Genomic DNA, 17,986 nt, shown 5'->3' on the forward strand with positions numbered 1-17,986 from the left:
AAAAAAAAAAAAAGATAGGAGAGAAGAAGAACATCAAGGCTTGACGCCGGGTAAGCTCAAGGTCAACGCGCATATGACACCGCACTGCCAGAAGGCAAAGTTGAATGCGAAAAGATACCTTTCCGGTGGAACAACGTAAAGAGACAAGCTATATAGGATCGCCATGCTCGTCTACCAATGCTACTGTCCAAACCTTCCGGATGGCGGCGCCTCGCCTCACCAAGAGACACCTGACCCTACATATTCTCTTCTTGTTCTTGCCCATTGCTACTACCTTGGGACTTCGGAATCTTATACATTCGTCTTTATAGGTGTTGTGTTATTTTGGCTATAACTGTTTGTACGAAACCCTAACTCCCAAGACCCTGGACCCCATCCATGCGCCCCCTCCCCAATCATCGTGATCGCCGCAGCAATTCTTCCCAAAGCAATTCCGGTCTCGCCGACGACGGCCGCAGATATCCAGAGCGCCACTGGTTCCCCAGGTCCCGCGAACTATTGTTCCCCACTGCAACTATATCCGCCTGCCCGGTCTTTCGAGTGTAGCATGTACTTACCACAGGTTCTTTAGGTCTGGCTGAGATGGTCACGTATCTACCTATTTCGTCGCCCTTCATTCGTTTTGCCGGCCGATACGTGGACGATGCGTTTGGCGTGGCCGCTGGATACAACTTCTTCATCTTTGAAGCGGCCATGGTGCCCTTCGAGATTACCGCATGTAACATTATCATCACATATTGGAGCGACGCAGTTCCGGTGGCGGCCATCATTGTCATCATTCTAATACTTTTCGTGTGCGTCATGTCTTCCACAGGCGCATCCCCCGGCGCCTTGGAACCCCCGGCGCGATTCTAACAACTAGTCTCCTAGGCTCCTCAACGTCTTCGCTGTGCAATGGTATGGTGAAGCAGAGTTCTGGCTGGCCCTGGGGAAAGTCTTTTTGAGTGTGGGGTTGATGTTCTTCACCTTCGTCGTGATGCTGGGAGGGAACCCGATCGGCGATCGGTTTGGGTTCCGATACTGGAACAACCCGGGCTCCTTCCAGGAGCACTACAAAACAGGCGACCTCGGCCGGTGGCTCGGCTTCCTGGCGTGTTTGATCCAGGCCAGTTTCACGATCGCCGGTCCGGACTATGTCTCCATGGCGGCCGGAGAGACAATCAACCCTCGCCGCGAGCTGCCAAGGGCCTACAACGGGGTGTTCTACCGGCTCACCACCTTCTTCGTCCTCGGTACCCTATGCATAGGCATCCTCGTGCCATACGATGACCCGACGCTGAAGAATGCCTATGAAGCCGACCTTCCTGGTGCGGCCGCGTCTCCCTATGTGGTTGCCATGGACCGGCTCAAGGTCTCCGTCCTCCCACACATCGTCAACGCCATGGTCCTCGGCGCGGCGTTCAGCGCGGGCAACAGCTACGTATACTGTGCCAGTCGAAGTCTCTACGGACTGGCGTTGGACGGGAAAGCCCCACGGATCTTTACAAAGTGCACCAAGTCCGGTGTTCCCATCAACTGTGTCGGGGTCGTCCTCGTCATCGCGCTCCTCGCCTTCCTGCAGGTTTCCAACAGCGCCTCGGTGGTCTTGCAGTGGTTTGTCAATTTGGTACGTTATTTTCCAGATTACCACTTTCCAAAATCACCACCTAACATACAGCACAACAGGTGACCGCATCCCAACTGATCAACTTCTCCGTCGTCTCCTTCACCTACACTCGGTTCCGAAAAGCCTGCATGGCCCAAGGCATATCCCGCGAGTCCCTCCCCTACCGCAGCCGAGGCCAACCCTACGTGGCGTATATCGCCGCGGTGTGCACGGGCGTGATGGCCTTCGTAGGCGGCTATGAGGTCTTCCTTCCCGGCAACTGGGACATCCCGACATTCTTCTTCTCGTATACGATGATCGGCGTGTTCCCAATCCTTTACTTTGGGTGGAAGATTATCCACCGGACGGAGGTCCGGAAGCCTGAGGACGTTGATCTGGTCACGGGGCTTGCGGAGGTGGAGGAGTATACGAGGAATTATGTTCATGTTCCTTCTAAGTATGTTTCCCGGTTTCCTGTTTCTTGTTTCCACATCAAGTTGCTAATTTTCTGTGTAGGAATCCCTTTGGGAGGTTTCTCGATTTTGTTTTTGGCTAGTATGCTTGATTCTCTTTCAAAATTTCACGTAGTATATGCTGTTATTATACACGAGTTAGCATAGACAATGCATTATTTATCATAGTTTTCTCTTCCTCCTCTGTTCCTACCCAGTAGACCCAGCAATAAATGCGATACTTATATTACACAACTTTCATAATCTTAACACATGCAATAAACCAACCCTTCTATAACCCTCCCCCTCCTATACTCCCCTATACACAGATATAAAATCTCCCCAAGGATCAATTCCCCTCCCCCTCCCCCTCCTTCTTTTTCAACGCCTCCAGCCTCGCCTTATTCCTCTTCCCCAACACCCGCAAGGTATTCTTCTTCTCAATCTCCGCCATCTGATCCCAGTTCGCAATGCGCGACAGCGACCCATCCTGATTAACGACCAGCGGGCCCATGTGGTCCAGTTTAACGGTGGAGCCACCCTCGCTGACGTCGAGCTTGGTTGTGCCAGATGTGGTAGAGCTTGCGTCGGGGAGAGCGAGGTATTCTTCGGAGTCTACGCTGGCGGGTTGGGATTGGGTTGGAGTTTTGTTATCGTTGTTTTCTGGCGTTGAGGACATTGTGGAGTGGGATCTGGGTTTGGTGTGCGCGGGTGTCGGCGTCGGGTGGGTGTGGCTATTGGGGGTGGAGAATGGTGCGGGACACTGCGCGTTGAGGATTGAGTAGAGCTGGGTATTTGGAGATTGTGAGAAGAAGCGGGCGGATCGGGTTGGTAGTGACGATGAGGACGAGAGTAAAGCTGCGCTGGGTTGAATGGCGTGGAGGACGGCGGAGTGGGACGCGGCGTGGACTGGGGTCGAGAGGAGCGGACTGAGGAGGATGGGGAGGAGGGTTGCGCGGTGGTTAGGCATTGATTTTCTTTTCGGCTTATTCCCTTTTCTTTCTTTTCTTTGGCTTTGGTGGGGGGTTGGAGGTAGAGTTTGGAATGTGAGTGTTGGCTGGGTTGGGTGGGAGGTTTGGTGGTTGCGGAAGATGCGCTGCCGGTGGAGCGGCCGGGATGATTCTAGAACGATCAGCAGTCAACTGGTTCGTACCTTTTACTCGGAGGTGACTATACAAACAATCAAGTAATAGCATGGGTGGTCAATTATAAATAGATTATTCTCTTAATTATGTATATTTGTTTCTAACTATATAATACACTCCCACCGATTATTCGGTCGAACTACCGGAACCACCAATTGACCTGTAATCATGTTAGCAGTCCTTCATTCCCCTGCTCCAGAAATGAACCAGAGGCAATAGGTAAGTACTCACCGAAGCAGTCACACCCTCCCCAACACCCTTGATACTATGCCACCAGCCACTAGGGATGAACAAGCCATCCCCAGCATCCAAACGCGCCTCGTACCCATGGGCCGGCAGGGAAGCATCCCGATCGTCTCCCCAAACAGCCCGTTCCAACAAAACCCTCTCCCTCCCCTGCATCATCTCCTCGCCCCGGAAAGCAGCCGCCCCTCTGTCCGCCCGTTGTCCCAGCTGTCTCCTAACCGACGCAAACACCGCCTGTCCATCATCAGGCGCCAATAACCGCACGATCTTCTGCCCAGCGAGCTGCACAAACAGATTGGGGTTCGGATCGCGGTGGAGAGGCGTATACGTAGGCGGATATCCGATCCACACATTCGTATCGTACACGTCGCCCCTCCCCGCCTGGGCTACCAGCTCGGGAGTCGGGAAGTCGTCGCGCAGGACGGCCGGGAGGTCGAGAAGCTGGCATTGGGCTAGGTAGAGCTGCGAGGCTTGTGGTTCGGTCTCTGCGGCGCGGATCCACTGTAGGAAGAGGCTTAGGGGCGCGTGGAAGTGGCGGAAGCTGGGTTCGGAGGCAGCATCGGATTGTGTGGGCGGTTGTGTGAGCTCTAGCGGCACGAATGCGTCTGCGCCGTGTTGTTCTAGATAGGTCGTGTTCAGCCGGGAGGTGCTTGGATAGAACCAGCGCTCGAAGGCTGGGAGGTTCTGGAAGTGCTGTCGTGGGAGGACGGTGGGGAGCTCTGGGGTGAAGGATTGTTCTCGGAAACGTGCGACGCTGGCATCCTCGAGGGTCTGCAGGGGACAGTAGGAGCGGAGGTGCGATTTGGTGCTGAATCTCGACCTAGGTAGCTGTTGGATGGGGCTGCTCGTCTTGAATCGGATGGCCACGGGGTAGCGTTGGACGCAAACCCATGGGTTATTTTGGAACAGGCATTGTGAGCGCTTCATCCAGAAACCGATTGTTTTCTATTGCTGCTGCGAAGATTAATGGTTGGGTAGTTAGTATGTATGTCATGAGCAAATCTACAGAGGAGATGGTAAGTGAACGTGAAATGATTCCACAGAGGGTCTGGAGATCATCGGGGAATCTCCACTTCCGGCATCCGAGGTTCCTGATGGTGCCTTAATACTCCATTTACACATCAATCAATCTGCCTGCTTTTGAACCTGTTTAGTACCTAAGGTGTCTTGATATGAAAGATAGGACAATTGTTAATGTTACACTTGAGCGTGTTGTCCATGCTGGGCATGTGACTGTACTGAAGACTGAACAACCAACAACACTGATGGATTTTGTTGAACCTATTTCATCTCCTGTCCAGTCCATTGTAGACACTCTACTACTCAATCACAATTGACATTCCCAAAAAAATAATTCTGACCCTATTCAAAACTGGAATCAATTGATCACAAATCGGGGATCGTGATTGGGTGCGGGCCCAGTCCGGGGAAAACGGAAAACCCCGCGCGGCTTTTTTGGCCGAGACAATGAGAAGGAATTTCTCCGCACTCGTTGCTGCTCGACTTCCCTTCAGACATCGAATCATCCCACCCGTTTAAGTCCCCGGCATGGCCTCAGAGTCGCCCCAGCTGGATGCTACTTCATCCCAGGCGGGTTCAGGGGAGCAGATCGCCACCACTCCCATCGATAGCGCCAAGAGAAAGGCGGAACAGACCAACGGAACCCAAACGCGCACCAAGCGGAATCGCTACATCTCCATCGCCTGGTATGACCTCGGATCGTAAAAGCTCCGGTGGGAGCTCTGTGCGGTGCTAACTATGGGCTAGTAATGAATGCAAGCGTCGCAAGATCAAGTGCAATGGCCAGGTGCCTTGCCAGCGATGTGGGCACCTCAATTTAGAATGTGAGTGGTGCCATCTGGGGCGGAACCGACCCCAGACCCCGTTACGAGGCTGTCTGTGGCTCACCCCATCTGTCTAGGTCGATATGCCCCCAATTGCTGTAACAACAACTTTAAGGAATCCGAGTATGTCTAGTCTGGTCCTTTTTATTTTGCCCACTCCCTGATGGGGTGGGTGATTCCGCACTTTCTGCAGCCACTAACGGAAGATCCTTGCCAACAGCGAGTTTCGGTCCATGAAGGCCCAGATCAACACCCTTCAGGATCAAGTTAACAGCCTCTTCACGAATCTGAATGATCTTCGTACTCAGCGATCTTCAGTCGACTCTCCCAATCTGGACGGATTTTCGCATGATGGCTCTCACTCCGTCTTCACCCCGATGCATAGTCATACGGGGCTAGCCAGACCGCGTGCCCGACATCCTCGATTCCATGGCCCCACGAGCTCTGCTTTCAATTTCGATGTAGCCCGGTCGAGTCTTCAGAATATGGGCATCGCGCCTGGAGATGAAGTCATCGCGGATGATTTGACCACGGCACATGGTACGCCTGCTGCCTCACCTCCCCCGATGGCTTCCTTTATCCCTCCGGTTCATCCCACCAAGGATCCCATTTGGGCCATCAAGCGCGACGAAGCTCTGCGGCTCTGTCGCATCTATGAAGAAGAGATCGGCATCATGTATCCGCTGGTCGAGATTGAGAAGGTGACCCAGCAAGCGAGTCTGCTGTACACGTTCATGGAAGCAGCCACGCGGACCGGGTTCACCAAACGGGGAATGCTCGGGTCGGATGGCCTTCAGGATGACGCGACTAACCTGCTCAAGATGATTATCGCGACAACGCTGGTCGTTGAGGGAGGTGGTCAGAGCGAGCTTGGTCAGCGTCTATTTCTGAGCGTGAAGCCCGTGATTGAGTCCAAGCTGTGGGGTCCCTTGGACATTAAAACCATTCAGCTATATGGAATGGTGGTATGTTACCTTGCTCTTCCAGATTGGATTGCGATTGACACCGTAACAGGCAACGTATCACTTTCATACGGACGACGACGCTATGGCTTATCGCGTCATTGGTCTCGCCGCGCGGATGTGCCTTGAACTCGGGCTGCATCGACGTGATGCGCTGGTCAAGTCCTTTCCCGAGGAACAGTGGCCCGAAATTGTCAAGATATTCTGGGCTATCTATAGTCTGGACCGGCGGTGGAGCCTCGGCACCGGGCTCCCGTTCGTTATCCAAGACGAGGATATTGATCCAAACCTTCCAGAGCCGGTAAGTATTATTGGAGAGACACATGTCACGTGCGTTTAGCACTGGTTGCTGACTGCTGTGTAGGATCCGTCGGTGCCGTATTTAAGGAGTATGGTTTCGTACAACCGCATCAGCTCCAAGATCTGGTATTCCGGTCTTGGCTCGGAGGGCACCACCGACATTCGCCGTGACGAAATCGGGTACCTAGACTACCAGATCCTTCAGTGGTACAAACAGGTTCCGGATGCGCTGAAGTTCTATCCGGTCGAGTCGCCCAAGCATACGGAGACAGCTAGTCGGGGGATCCGACGACTACGAGTACTCTTGTATCTGCGCATGAACCAACTCCGGATTCTCATCTACCGCCCGGTCCTGCACTCGGCCGCCAGCATCGCAGAGGACAAGGGGCATGCTCAGACTGTTGTCGATGTCGCCAAAGATACGGTCCGGGTCCTCACCCGGCTGAACCAGACGTCCGACATCTACCGGACGCAACAGATCACATTCAACTATTTCCTCGTGGCCGCTCTGGCCGTCCTTTTCTTAGCCGTGTGCCATGCACCTGTGGAGTTCAACCGCCAGGTACGAGATGAGTTCTACATGGCACTTGACTTGGTCAACGGGTTCAGCACCAAATCGTACGTGTCCAAACGACTATGGAAGACCATCAAGGGCCTCCGAAAGATTGGCGAGGGGCTGGGTGTTCTGGTCCGGCCGTTCGGATCAGACACCAACGACCCGCATTCCACCGCGGCGGTTGCAATGGCGGGTCTGGCCGGTCATTCCATCGAGGACCTGTCCATGTATGGGCCCATGGATGGGGCCGGTGAACTGGGGAATAGTCCCCTGAACGGGCTACAGATGAGCCACGAGCTCACCAATCTGTTCGAGGCTGTCGGGGGCTTTGGCAATCTGATTGCTCCCAACACGGCGTCCGACGGGATGAACGGGTTCGTTGGCCACGGCAGTGAGATCCACAACACGGGGGAAGGGCTTTCGGGGGTCTTGGGAGATGAGGGGGAGCTTTCTCGGGTGATTCGCGATCTGTTTTGAGCATTTTCGTCTGGTTTGGGAGTCTGTCGCATATGTCTGACGGTGGTTTTTTGTTTGTCCTATAAGTATATCGCATTGATGGTGGTGAGATACCCAGGCTCCATGATTCTTCGTCGTTCAACGCACACTTTTTTGTTTTCTTTTTTTTTTCTTTTTTCTTTTTTTCCAAACAGAAAGCATCGAAACCGAGGAATTCATCTCAGCGTGTATGACATGCCAGTATCATGACCAGGGAACGATAATGTAGATCCGTGTATGACCACGTGACCAGATCGGACATTGCTGCCTTACTGCCTGAAGCCGGACTGTTTCTCGCCAACTTTCTTGTCTCTCCTGCACTCTCTTCTCCTTCATTCACTCTCTCTCCATCTCTTCTCTTATCTCTACTTTCTCTGGCTCTTTACTCTTCCATTCTCTCTCGCATCCTCTGCAATGTTCCTCCTATCTTAATCCAGAATTGACATCCGACACGGTGCTTGGCACATCCACATTCCGATTGTCAACCCCCTCTTCTCCCACAGTCCACTCACCTTTCGTTTCTGCGACCGCCACTAGGCAGATTATTATCGCCTGTCTACCACTCACTTTTCCCACCGCCCCACGAACCTAATTTCGGAGACCCCTCGACTCCCGTCGATCTATCCGACCGCACCACTGTTTGGAGTCTCTGGTCCCTGAAAGGACAGAACGGAAAAAAAAGAAAAGTTGTTAGTTGAAGGAAATCGGGCGACAAAAACAATATTATTCTCATCCCGATCGCTCATATTCGAATGCTTGCTTGAAGCGACTCAAGTGGGGAACAACAATTCACGATTCTACAATCCCATCGCGTCAACATTTCCTCATCGCACAATCACTCCCCGCTTCGGCTTCTTGCTATGACCGTTCTGGTTCTCTGAACCTCCCTGTCGCCCGTCCACAACTCGCGGTTCCTCATTTGATGACGGACCTCTATTCCGGAATTGCACATCGTCGATAACTTCCTTTCCATCCGTCGATAACCTTCTTCCATCCGACCGCGGTAACTCTATCCGGAGCTTGTACCAGGTGCAAGTAGTTCTTCGGACTATCGCGGGTCCAGACTTGTCGAGGCGGTTTTTGATTTCTAGCTCGGCAACGTGTCGAGAGAGACAGGTTCGGCGTTGGCCGACGGCCTAGACAGGCTGGATTTGAGTCAACTGTCTGAATCAACGCCCTCGTCGTCGACGGCAGATTCGTTCGATATGTCCTCGTCGGAAGGTGCGCCGGAGTCATGGATCTCCTCGTTCTGCGGCATGATGGGCCACGAGTTCTTTGCCGAGGTGTCGGAGGATTTCATCGAGGATGACTTCAACCTGACGGGATTGCAGTCGCAGGTCCCCATGTACAAGGAGGCCCTGGAGATGATCCTGGACGTAGAGCCGGAGGAGGAGGACGAGGACGAAGAGGAAGAGGAGGAAGAGGAGGACGAGGACGAGATCCTGGGCGACGACAGGCCGGCGTTCCGCAGGGCCGGCGAACGGCGACACGCACGGGTGGCGAGCGATTTGAGCGTAATCGAGAGCTCGGCGGAGTTGCTCTACGGGCTGATCCACCAGCGGTACATCACGTCGCGGCCGGGGATCCAGCAGATGCTGGAGAAGCTAGAGATGGGACATTTCGGCAGCTGCCCTCGCGTCTACTGCAACGGGAGCCGGCCCGTGCCTGTAGGATTGTCCGACACCCCCGGCCAGCAGACCGTGAAGCTTTACTGCCCGAGTTGCCAGGATATCTACACGCCCCCGAACAGTCGGTTCCATTCGGTGGACGGGGCCTTCTTCGGGACTACGTTCGGGTGTCTGTTCTTCATGACCTTCCCAGACCTGGATGTCGCGCCTCGCCCTGTGGATAACCCATTGTCTCCCGTGCGCGCTTCTCCGGCGGGCACCCCGCGGGAGCCTCAACCGACGGAGATCAACGGGGTGCGGACGGCCAGTTTTGCAGCGGGGCTTGGACCCGGCCGGGTCTACGAGCCGAAGATCTATGGCTTCAAGGTTTCCGATCGGTCCCGGTCCGGTCCGCGCATGAAGTGGCTGCGGATGAAGCCGGTGGAGATTCGCGAACTGGACGAGATGACTCGATATGAATCGCAGCATCCGCTCGCCGACCGGGAAGGTGACATGGACATGGGAGCTGGCGCTGCGCAGAATGCGGCGATCGCCCGACGGAAGAAGGCACCCATGCGACGACGACGCTATAACACGAACCCGGGCATGAACGGAGGAGAGGGGCTGTAGAGTCACTACTATCATCACTATTTCTTTTTCTTTTTCTTTACGTTTCTTCTCTGTCCTCTTTTCTCTTTTCTCTTTTCTTTTCTTGTTTATTTCTTTTCGTTGATATGAGGTAATGGCCTGTTCATATAGAGAGGGAAGACATTCCCCACAAGAGACATGTTCCTCGAAGGGGTAAAAAGAAGGCGACGGAAGAACATGCATAGTCTTCCTCTATGGTTACTTTAACTTGACCCTTGATTTAACTTCTCAGTGTTACCTTCCTTGTTCATTCTTCGTATGGAACCACTGTCCAGCTCCATCCGCCCTCTTTCTCCTTCTACCATCCCCGCCTACCACCGCTGTCCGCTTCAATTCACGTATTTATTTCCTCCTTTCTTTGTGTTTACGTTCTCATGTTTCACCTGCATCAAGGCGTCCTTAAGTTGAGTTGAATTACGTCTATCGGCGTACATATCCGTGTCATTCCGCATTCTTCCTATGAACGCTAAGATTAAGTAACTGAGGCTCCATCGCAGACTAAATAGGATGGTGTAAAAAGGGGACAAAAGGAGGAGGGAGTTGTATAATTGGACAGGAACGATTGCAGTGGAATGAATGTGGCATAATAGGCGTGTTTGGTTTCGTTGGGGGACGGACATAAGAGGAGATATGATCAATGAAACAGAAAGAAAAGGAATTGGCTTGACTGGTGTCTTCTATGTTGGAGGGGAATGAATGAAATAGATGTTAGGTAGGTAGTCAATTGAATATTTGAACTGATCCATTCCTACTATAGGTATAGATGTTTGCAGATAGGCCTGAGTAACGGATCTCTCTCCCTCTGTCTTCCCCCCCTACTCATTCATCTTGAGATTCAATCAACAGTGGGACCAGTTTGCCATTTCATCAATTATTAATTAAGATAATATCTCTAAATCCATTCCATCTACTCAAACAAAACACAGTACCGTCGGAAGGACCGTCTTAGTGGGATGGTAGTGGTACTACGGTACCACCAGATTGGTACAGGAGCACTGACCTGACGCAGCGAACAAAGAAAGGTTCCTTTCACCAAGTTTCCTTCAATTTAGTACTACTTTATCTATTCCTTATTCAGTAAGTTTATTTTGAACTTTTTTTTTTTTGGCCCCTCTCATTTCCCAGGAAATGTGTTGCTGTTGTATTTCATGTTGTAGTATATCATAATATAATATACGGTATACCTCCTTGGCTCTTAATTTTAATCTCGATATCGATTTTGATATTTTGAAAAGAAAGAAAAACAAACAAGTGTGAGTAATTAGTAAAATGAAATTTAAAAATGAATTATTTCAAAGAAAAAGAATGAAGAGAAATCCCGCACATCTTCCGCCCTTTGTCTACCTCTGGATCGATCTGATCCCATCCAGTCTACCGGGTCTGATCTGGTCATTGAGTACCGTCCACAGGAAGATCAGAGAACCGTGCTGCCTGATTACTACTATCTACCTTACTAATTACGTATATAGATAATATATCTATCTATATCTATCCAGAGAGATGGACAGATTGGACACGTGGGTAAAAGAGAGAACCTTAAAGAATAAGTTAGTTAGAGGGTGGTGGTGAGCAAGACAAGGCAAGGGACTGGACCAGTCTAAATGAATGGGCCCCGCGTAATCTTCACGATATTCACTGGTTACGAGGTTTCAATAGGTGGTTAGTTATATAGGTGTGTAGGGTTAGAAGTGGTTTCATACAGCTTTGAACTACTATCCCTCCACTCTATCCCTACTCTGTACAGAACTCATGTATCTTAATTCAAATCGAAACACGAACGAAAGAAGACACACATGATCCAAGAAAGAAAAAGAACGAGAAGAGAACAACCCATCGGATTTCACCGGCCATAACGCTGTAGCCTCTGCTGTTGCTTCGCTGCATTGCTGCCTGCAGATGGGAACCCCTTCCATTGGCTTGTCTCTTTGAGCCGCGTTTGAATTAATCAATCAATCAACTTAGCTGGACGAATTACACCTGCCAGCTTGGACGTGGTCGTCGACGCTACTGCAGCAGCCTGGAGTCCCTGCCGACACGAGCCCGTGCCAAATCCGATTATCGCCTTTTCTTCCTTTCGGTTTTGTTGTTTTGTTATTTTGTTGTTTTATTATTCCCCTGCCTAATTCAGTCCGGTTTTTAACTTCGGGCGTTCGAATCATGACTATTGTCGATCCTGTTATCCGGTCCAGCCGCGAGGAAATGTTTATTGCCCTGCTTAGGTCCGTCCATACACCTACCTGGTCTTTCTATCTTCTAGCTTTCCACCTGTCTCTCTACTCTGCCCATGTAGGTATGTATTATGTAGCCCAATGAGGAGAAAGGAACATAGGCAACATCCATGAAAGCGACGGACTAGTCCGTCCCCCATGTCCAGCCTTGTCCAGCCTGTCTCCACAATAGTCGTCACTTGGGTTGTCACTCGTCAGGCGTCACTCGTCAGGCGTTCAAGTCAAGTCGAAATATAATGCGGCTTTAGTTAACAACCCTGTAAACCGATTTCATCGCCTCAATCGATCTTCGCCCTTTGCCCGACCGGAACACCTGACCAGTTCGCCCAGCCCGAGATTCATATATCAACTACCTAGCATAAGGCTGAGGCCAGATTAATCCTCGAATCAGATTCATTACATCGCCAGTCCGTCTGTGCAGGGCCTCCCCCCGTGGGTGGAATGATGCCGTGACGAGGGCCCGGGAAAAGCAAATTGACTGGTCCCGCGGGGATCCTCGGTGCAGCCACACTTGTTGCGTGGCATTCTTCGGGTCATATCCCAAAGCAAATCGGGCAATCAGGGAAGGTAAATAAGTCGCTGATGATCTTGTGGTAATTTCTGTGATTCGAGGAATTCTTCGGGATGATAATGCTGGACGACCCACTGCTGGGAATAACCACTGGGAAGACCACTGAAAATACCAGGGCTGGATGCAAACACACCGGGGTCAAACCTGCAGATATCAAGGACTGATCAATTGCCAAAAGCAAAAATACAATGACATAACCAACCAGGATGGGGCATAGACAAGGAGGGTGAATGGCACTTGGTATGAATGGTCCGAATGAAAGACACCTGCAGTTTCCCATTATTGAGGTGGCAGGGCGCCTGGAAACATTCCAGGCCAGTCGAACCACATCATTCGGCGAAGACATGGGCGAAGGGAACCCGGGGCAAATACAAGACACGATACAAGACAGAAAGAAACCAGAGGCCGTCCACGGGCCAGTATTGATGTCACACAGGGTAGATAGTTCAAACCAAGTAGACCCCTCGTCTACTCCAGTTGATGTAACTATTATCCTGCAATGACTCAGTCCATAGACAAGAGTTTCGTCTAACGGATAGTAATATATATGGTGTTTAATTTAATACCATTTCATGCGAGGAGCTGTGGAGGCGCAGCACGGTCGTACTCGCAGAGCCCCACCACACTGAGCAGCTTCGGTCCTTGTCCGTAGGGGCCTTGATTGAGATGAAAGGTATCCGAAGGGTGACTGGATACTGTTTTGAAGGTGGAGAAAGTTGACAGCCTGATGGCAACGACGGTGGTATCAGTATGGTCGAGTCGACAATTTCGCCGTAAACAACCCATAGTACTCATGGCCCTTGGAGAAGCCTATACTCCGTACGGTACGGTCAATTAGAAGAAGGCTAGTCAGTCGTTCATGAGTCGTCTGGTCTTTGCGTGCCGGACGGAAGGCGCCGGACGGGATCAATGGAGCTCATCAATCAATCAATCCTTCGCTTTGTTTCCACTTTCGGCCAAGTCAGTCGTTTCGCTTAAAGGGTCCTTTTATCTCCGTATCCAGAATTGAGTCTAGTGAGTCAGTGACGACAGACCACTGACTCCTCAGGGACGCAATCCTCCCGCCAGAACGTCCAGCCCCCAACGCCCAAAAAAAAAGCACCTGGGAAGAATCCGAGAGGACGTCGGAAATTTGGGGGCCGGATTTGAGGACAAGAAGATACTATAAATTGCACAGACATACAAAAATAGATGGGAGGAAGGGGGTGCAGGATGGGCACTCCAATCAATCAGTGTGTGGACACTGAAGGAGCACCAGGCACTAAAGAACGGCGCCATCAGCACCAACGATTGATTATTCGCTTTCTTCGTCTTAAGCCCAGAATCAATCAAAGACCCACTGGGCAGTTTGGGGGCCAAGGAAGCGGGTTGGCTCCATCGTTGTTAGTGCCAAGTTCGCAGGGTGGAGAGTGGAAAGGAGATCGAACCAACAAAGCTCCCAACGGCACTAGTAGCCTAGCAGCCCTTAGTTCCGAGTCAATCCTCTGTATGGACGATGGATGGATCTGGACAACACCGGTCCTACCGAGAAACCTGCCTTTGTTTCAGGGTCTATCAGGAATGAAAAGACTGGCCTGAGGGTCCTTGATCAATTTACGGGTTCTTTCTTTCTTTATGCTTTATCGTGTTTGTATTCGTAAGTTCGTACAGTATCAAGCACTTCGCTTTCCCTTTCCGGGATAAATCAACAAATCAACCAAGGAACACTCCATGTCATCCAGGAGGAACGCCATTCATCATGCATCTATTGGCCCTAAAACCAGCGTTCAGCTGGACCAGTTGCAACACAAAATCTTGCCGGAATAGGAGATGGGGGCAATCCAAAACACGCCTTTTCCAATCCCATATCAGAGCGTGAACAAAGGAGAAAAGGGAAATCAGGGGAAAAGAAAAGAAATAAAACAAAAGAAAGAAAGAAAAATCGTATATAATCATAACTGAACAAATTCAAACTTCGTCATATGGGGCTGGGATATCAAAATAATGGAAACGAGTGCGGCGAGCATGGGCCAGACTCGGGGGTGAGAGGGCAAGCCATGATGGAAGGCTCCGGAGGCGTCGACGGAGAAGAGTGATCATCGCTGTAAACGTGCGACAATGGCGGGATCTGAAGCACATCGAGTTAGCTGCGTGTTTCTTTTCCCCAGGATGCAAGAGGGTTCAATGAGAGCGGGTATGTACAGGGATATTGTTCTCGGCAAAGTGTTGAGGAGTCGGGCATAGATCTATACCAGCCATAGACGCATAGCTCATGCTAAACGGACTGACGATGTCCTCATCTGCGTAGGGATGAGGACGCTTCACGGGGCCGGTGGGTGCCATGGTGACGGGGAGGATCGAGGGCATCGGGGAGCCGTAGTCGTTTTGGTACGTATCGTTGTAGGAGGTGGGGATGGTGTGGTATCCGTGAGGGTGTGCGTAGACCGACTGTCCGTAGGGGTCCAGGTGCGGATAGGAGGGATAAGAGAAGACCGGCGGGGGCGAGGCCGAGAGCTGTCGGGTGCATTGGTGTGAGAACATGGAGCTGCGGTCGTCTGGCGCCGAGTAGTAGTCATAGGCAGGCGCTCGCTCCGTCGCCGTCCGGCTGGTGGCATCCGAAGTTGACTTGGATACGCGGTGGGATTTGGCGCGAGGTTTCACCATGGTCTTGGGCGGTTCCAGCTTCTCATGGGTCTGCTCTGGGGACTCAGAGGTGGATGCTGCGCGCTTTTCCAGGTCTTCCAGGCGACGCTTCAACTTCTTGCCTGTTGCACAACAAACATTAGAGACACGGTCGAGTCTTGACTCAGGATCAGAGACACAATGCTTACGGTAGTTACGCTGGGCGATTCGGTTCTGAATTCGACGACGCTCGGCCAGATCGGATATCTTGGTCCAGTCCTCATTAGGGTTGGCGTTGGGACTGAAGGCACTGCTTGTCCCGTGATTCGAAGAAGCCCTCGAGCTGGTCGAGTGGCCATATGAGTAGGTGGAAGAACGGTGCATGGTGGGCATAGGATAGGACAGCCGGGGTGTCCAATGTTGGAGAAGGTGAGCAGGTATCCTTCCAATAAGGGAAGTTTAAGGTTCAGATAAATGTTGAAGACTCAAGAGTAGGCAGATGAATCAATATACTGGTTGGGTGTGGAGGAGTGATGGAGTGGGGGGTCAACGAGGCATATATAGACAAAGAACCAAGCGTAGAGTAGTACTTTAGGCACCGTGAAGACCGAAGGCGAATGGAATACTGGATGATCGAGGCTAAACGACATGAAGGGTAACAATGCGTATTTAAAAGAAGGCCGAGCCATGGGGACGATCAGCTGGAGAAGTTTAGGGCCGTAGCTTATGGCCTTTTTTTTTCTCTGCTAAGCCCCCGAGTCCGAATCCGCCCATGACGATGAACTGCCCTGTCGATAAGCACGTCTTCCGTATTCCGAAGAAATTAAAAACAATTAAGAAATAATTAAATGGTAATGGTCATACCTGATGTTTAGTATTTAGTATTTATGATTATTATTATTATTATTATAACCATCATATTATTTATACAGTTATTCATCTTTTTTTTTTTCTTTTTCTTTCTCAGAAAATCGATTGATTTGTATCATTCAAGCGTATTCTCTCCGTTTCACAGGGGTTGGAGGCCTGAGAAACTGGCAAGGTATGCATGGCTCAACCATGTGTTGGTAGGGAACAATTCCCGAATAGATAGATATGCAGCGCTGCGTCACTTACCACATTATGGTAAACTGTAACTAAAATGTAAAAAAAAAATGTCAACTGTAAAAATGATTTCATGTTGGACTAATTGAACATGCCAACAAGTTGTGAGGCTGTTTTGAGTGGGACTCTTAACGTAAATAGGCCGACAGTGGAAAAACAGATGAATCAGGCAGTGCTGAACCAACAGACCGGGATACGTTGACCAATCTGATCCATGTGGTCCCAGATATTGGACATACCACTGCAGTTAGTTCACCCTGAGTTGCTGAGTTATTGGCCGAATCTACCAATGCGCCTTGCGACCGAATCCAACAGGACAAATTGACGGGATAAGAATAGAAGCATTGTGAAGTAGATCTTCCTTCTGTTCTCCTTCGCCCGCCCCCATCTTGTCTCCTTCCCCCTCCCCCCCTCTCTCTCCCCACAGTTTTAGTTAGTATCGGCGAGTTTGATCGGGGTGTGGGAACTCAAAACATCATGCAGCTTTCGAAGGGGCTAAATCAACTTTTTCGGTGTTCAAGGAGAAAAATGGAAACTAGTGCAACCATGAGCAATTTCCCTTTTGGTATAGTCTGTCTGGTGTGCCTGAGTAGATTCCGACCGACCAGCTTTTTAGTTCTAGTTTGGGGGACATGAATGCAAGGCCATAACATCAGGCGCCCTTACCCCCCTCTCAGCCTTCCCTCCTCGACTATCGGCGTTACCTCGCACGTTGTGTGGAGGGAATAGGGTGGGGTAGGGGATGCATATTTTACACGAGCCTGGAGGGGGGGAAAATTGCCTCGAGCAATGATTTTAATGATTTCTATGATTTTGAGTAATTTTGAGCGAGGGAGGGCTCCCAAAAATGTCCCCATGCAGTGTGGTTTGACAAGGGGTCGTGGTAGTTAGGGAGTCGGAGCCGTGCAGGGAAGAAGGGGCTGAATTACCAGGTGGTATTGTAATGGTATTGCGGTACTATGGTCACACTTGGCTGAATCCTACTGGGGATATACTGGGAGGAGGCACAGCTAGGTTCTCTCATCATCTTTCATTGTTCTTATTATGGTTGAGGTAATTATTGATCCTTTTCATGCCGGTCATCTGAAGGATCTACAATGCTTTTCTAGACTGTCATCACTTTTTTACATCAACGGACATGACTACATTATCTTGTCAGATTATCAAGTAGATCGCTTTAATCTCTGGAAACACCAGGACCCCTCCAGACTAGAGTTTACCTGGTACTGTCTAACTCTTTCTCGTATATGTATATGCCTAACAGTACCGTCCTAGAATCAATATCCTCCAAGAAACATCACGGTGATTGGATACCAGTGTCACCTCATTGGGCTTAGCTTTTCTTCTAGCCTTTCTTCTACCAGGCTACACTTGGAACATCGTACTCGGGTGGAGTCACCATGGGCGAGGGCTGATTTGAACAGGTTTTGGCCAGTGTGCCGACAAATCTAGGTCGCAACTGGATAGGGCCTTGTCAGTGGACGGGTCTCATAACTCAAATCATGCTCTCCTGTTCGGGTCCTTTTTCTAGTTTGGGTACCTGGGCCTAAGACGTTTCGCGTTGGTACAGTATAGTTTACACTACATCTTGGGTATAATATCAAGCTATCCCGCGGAGACATGGGTACCGGTAGTATCCGCC

The 17,986-nt window shown here is 50.8% G+C and overlaps 8 protein-coding genes across 8 annotated transcripts; 3 read left to right on the top strand and 5 right to left on the bottom strand.

The window, feature by feature from the left end:
• The first annotated feature begins 26 nt into the window (after window positions 1–26).
• Window positions 27–2,264, top strand: BDW47DRAFT_84394 (putative general amino acid permease (Agp2)). The gene is made up of 5 exons (XM_024820013.1): window positions 27–340; window positions 572–794; window positions 871–1,606; window positions 1,666–2,042; window positions 2,102–2,264. Exons 2-5 carry the CDS (start codon window positions 583–585, stop codon window positions 2,139–2,141), a joined length of 1,365 nt encoding a protein of 454 aa, XP_024668008.1. The 5' UTR covers window positions 27–340; window positions 572–582; the 3' UTR covers window positions 2,142–2,264.
• Window positions 2,265–2,315: 51 nt separating this feature from the next.
• BDW47DRAFT_112941 (uncharacterized protein) lies at window positions 2,316–3,133 on the bottom strand. Its single transcript, XM_024814276.1, has one exon. It carries the CDS (start codon window positions 3,005–3,007, stop codon window positions 2,387–2,389), a length of 621 nt encoding a protein of 206 aa, XP_024668009.1. The 5' UTR covers window positions 3,008–3,133; the 3' UTR covers window positions 2,316–2,386.
• Window positions 3,134–3,331: 198 nt separating this feature from the next.
• On the bottom strand, window positions 3,332–4,397 carry BDW47DRAFT_112942 (putative JmjC domain protein). Its single transcript, XM_024814277.1, has one exon. It carries the CDS (start codon window positions 4,353–4,355, stop codon window positions 3,354–3,356), a length of 1,002 nt encoding a protein of 333 aa, XP_024668010.1. The 5' UTR covers window positions 4,356–4,397; the 3' UTR covers window positions 3,332–3,353.
• Window positions 4,398–4,976: 579 nt separating this feature from the next.
• Window positions 4,977–7,567, top strand: BDW47DRAFT_129423 (transcription factor domain-containing protein; the record flags this gene model as incomplete). Its single annotated transcript, XM_024816990.1, has 6 exons — window positions 4,977–5,134; window positions 5,196–5,272; window positions 5,350–5,395; window positions 5,493–6,237; window positions 6,287–6,535; window positions 6,599–7,567. 6 exons carry the CDS (start codon window positions 4,977–4,979, stop codon window positions 7,565–7,567), a joined length of 2,244 nt encoding a protein of 747 aa, XP_024668011.1.
• A 1,118-nt stretch (window positions 7,568–8,685) lies between these two features.
• Window positions 8,686–9,996, top strand: BDW47DRAFT_84421 (casein kinase II subunit beta). Its single transcript, XM_024820014.1, has one exon. The coding sequence runs from the start codon at window positions 8,791–8,793 to the stop codon at window positions 9,820–9,822; it is 1,032 nt and encodes a 343-aa protein (XP_024668012.1). The 5' UTR covers window positions 8,686–8,790; the 3' UTR covers window positions 9,823–9,996.
• BDW47DRAFT_84422 (uncharacterized protein) lies at window positions 9,997–10,519 on the bottom strand. The gene has a single exon (XM_024820015.1). The coding sequence runs from the start codon at window positions 10,458–10,460 to the stop codon at window positions 10,170–10,172; it is 291 nt and encodes a 96-aa protein (XP_024668013.1). The 5' UTR covers window positions 10,461–10,519; the 3' UTR covers window positions 9,997–10,169.
• A 1,643-nt stretch (window positions 10,520–12,162) lies between these two features.
• Window positions 12,163–14,052, bottom strand: BDW47DRAFT_112946 (uncharacterized protein). The gene has a single exon (XM_024814278.1). The coding sequence runs from the start codon at window positions 12,983–12,985 to the stop codon at window positions 12,602–12,604; it is 384 nt and encodes a 127-aa protein (XP_024668014.1). The 5' UTR covers window positions 12,986–14,052; the 3' UTR covers window positions 12,163–12,601.
• Window positions 14,053–14,246: 194 nt separating this feature from the next.
• On the bottom strand, window positions 14,247–15,906 carry BDW47DRAFT_112947 (bZIP transcription factor). Its single transcript, XM_024814279.1, has 3 exons — window positions 15,450–15,906; window positions 14,821–15,383; window positions 14,247–14,746 (listed from the first exon to the last, which is right to left on the bottom strand). Exons 1-3 carry the CDS (start codon window positions 15,631–15,633, stop codon window positions 14,615–14,617), a joined length of 879 nt encoding a protein of 292 aa, XP_024668015.1. The 5' UTR covers window positions 15,634–15,906; the 3' UTR covers window positions 14,247–14,614.
• Between the last annotated feature and the right edge of the window lie 2,080 nt (window positions 15,907–17,986).

The sequence above is a fragment of the Aspergillus candidus genome (genome assembly GCF_002847045.1).
Source record: "Aspergillus candidus strain CBS 102.13 unplaced genomic scaffold BDW47scaffold_72, whole genome shotgun sequence".
Classification (NCBI taxonomy): domain Eukaryota; kingdom Fungi; phylum Ascomycota; class Eurotiomycetes; order Eurotiales; family Aspergillaceae; genus Aspergillus; species Aspergillus candidus.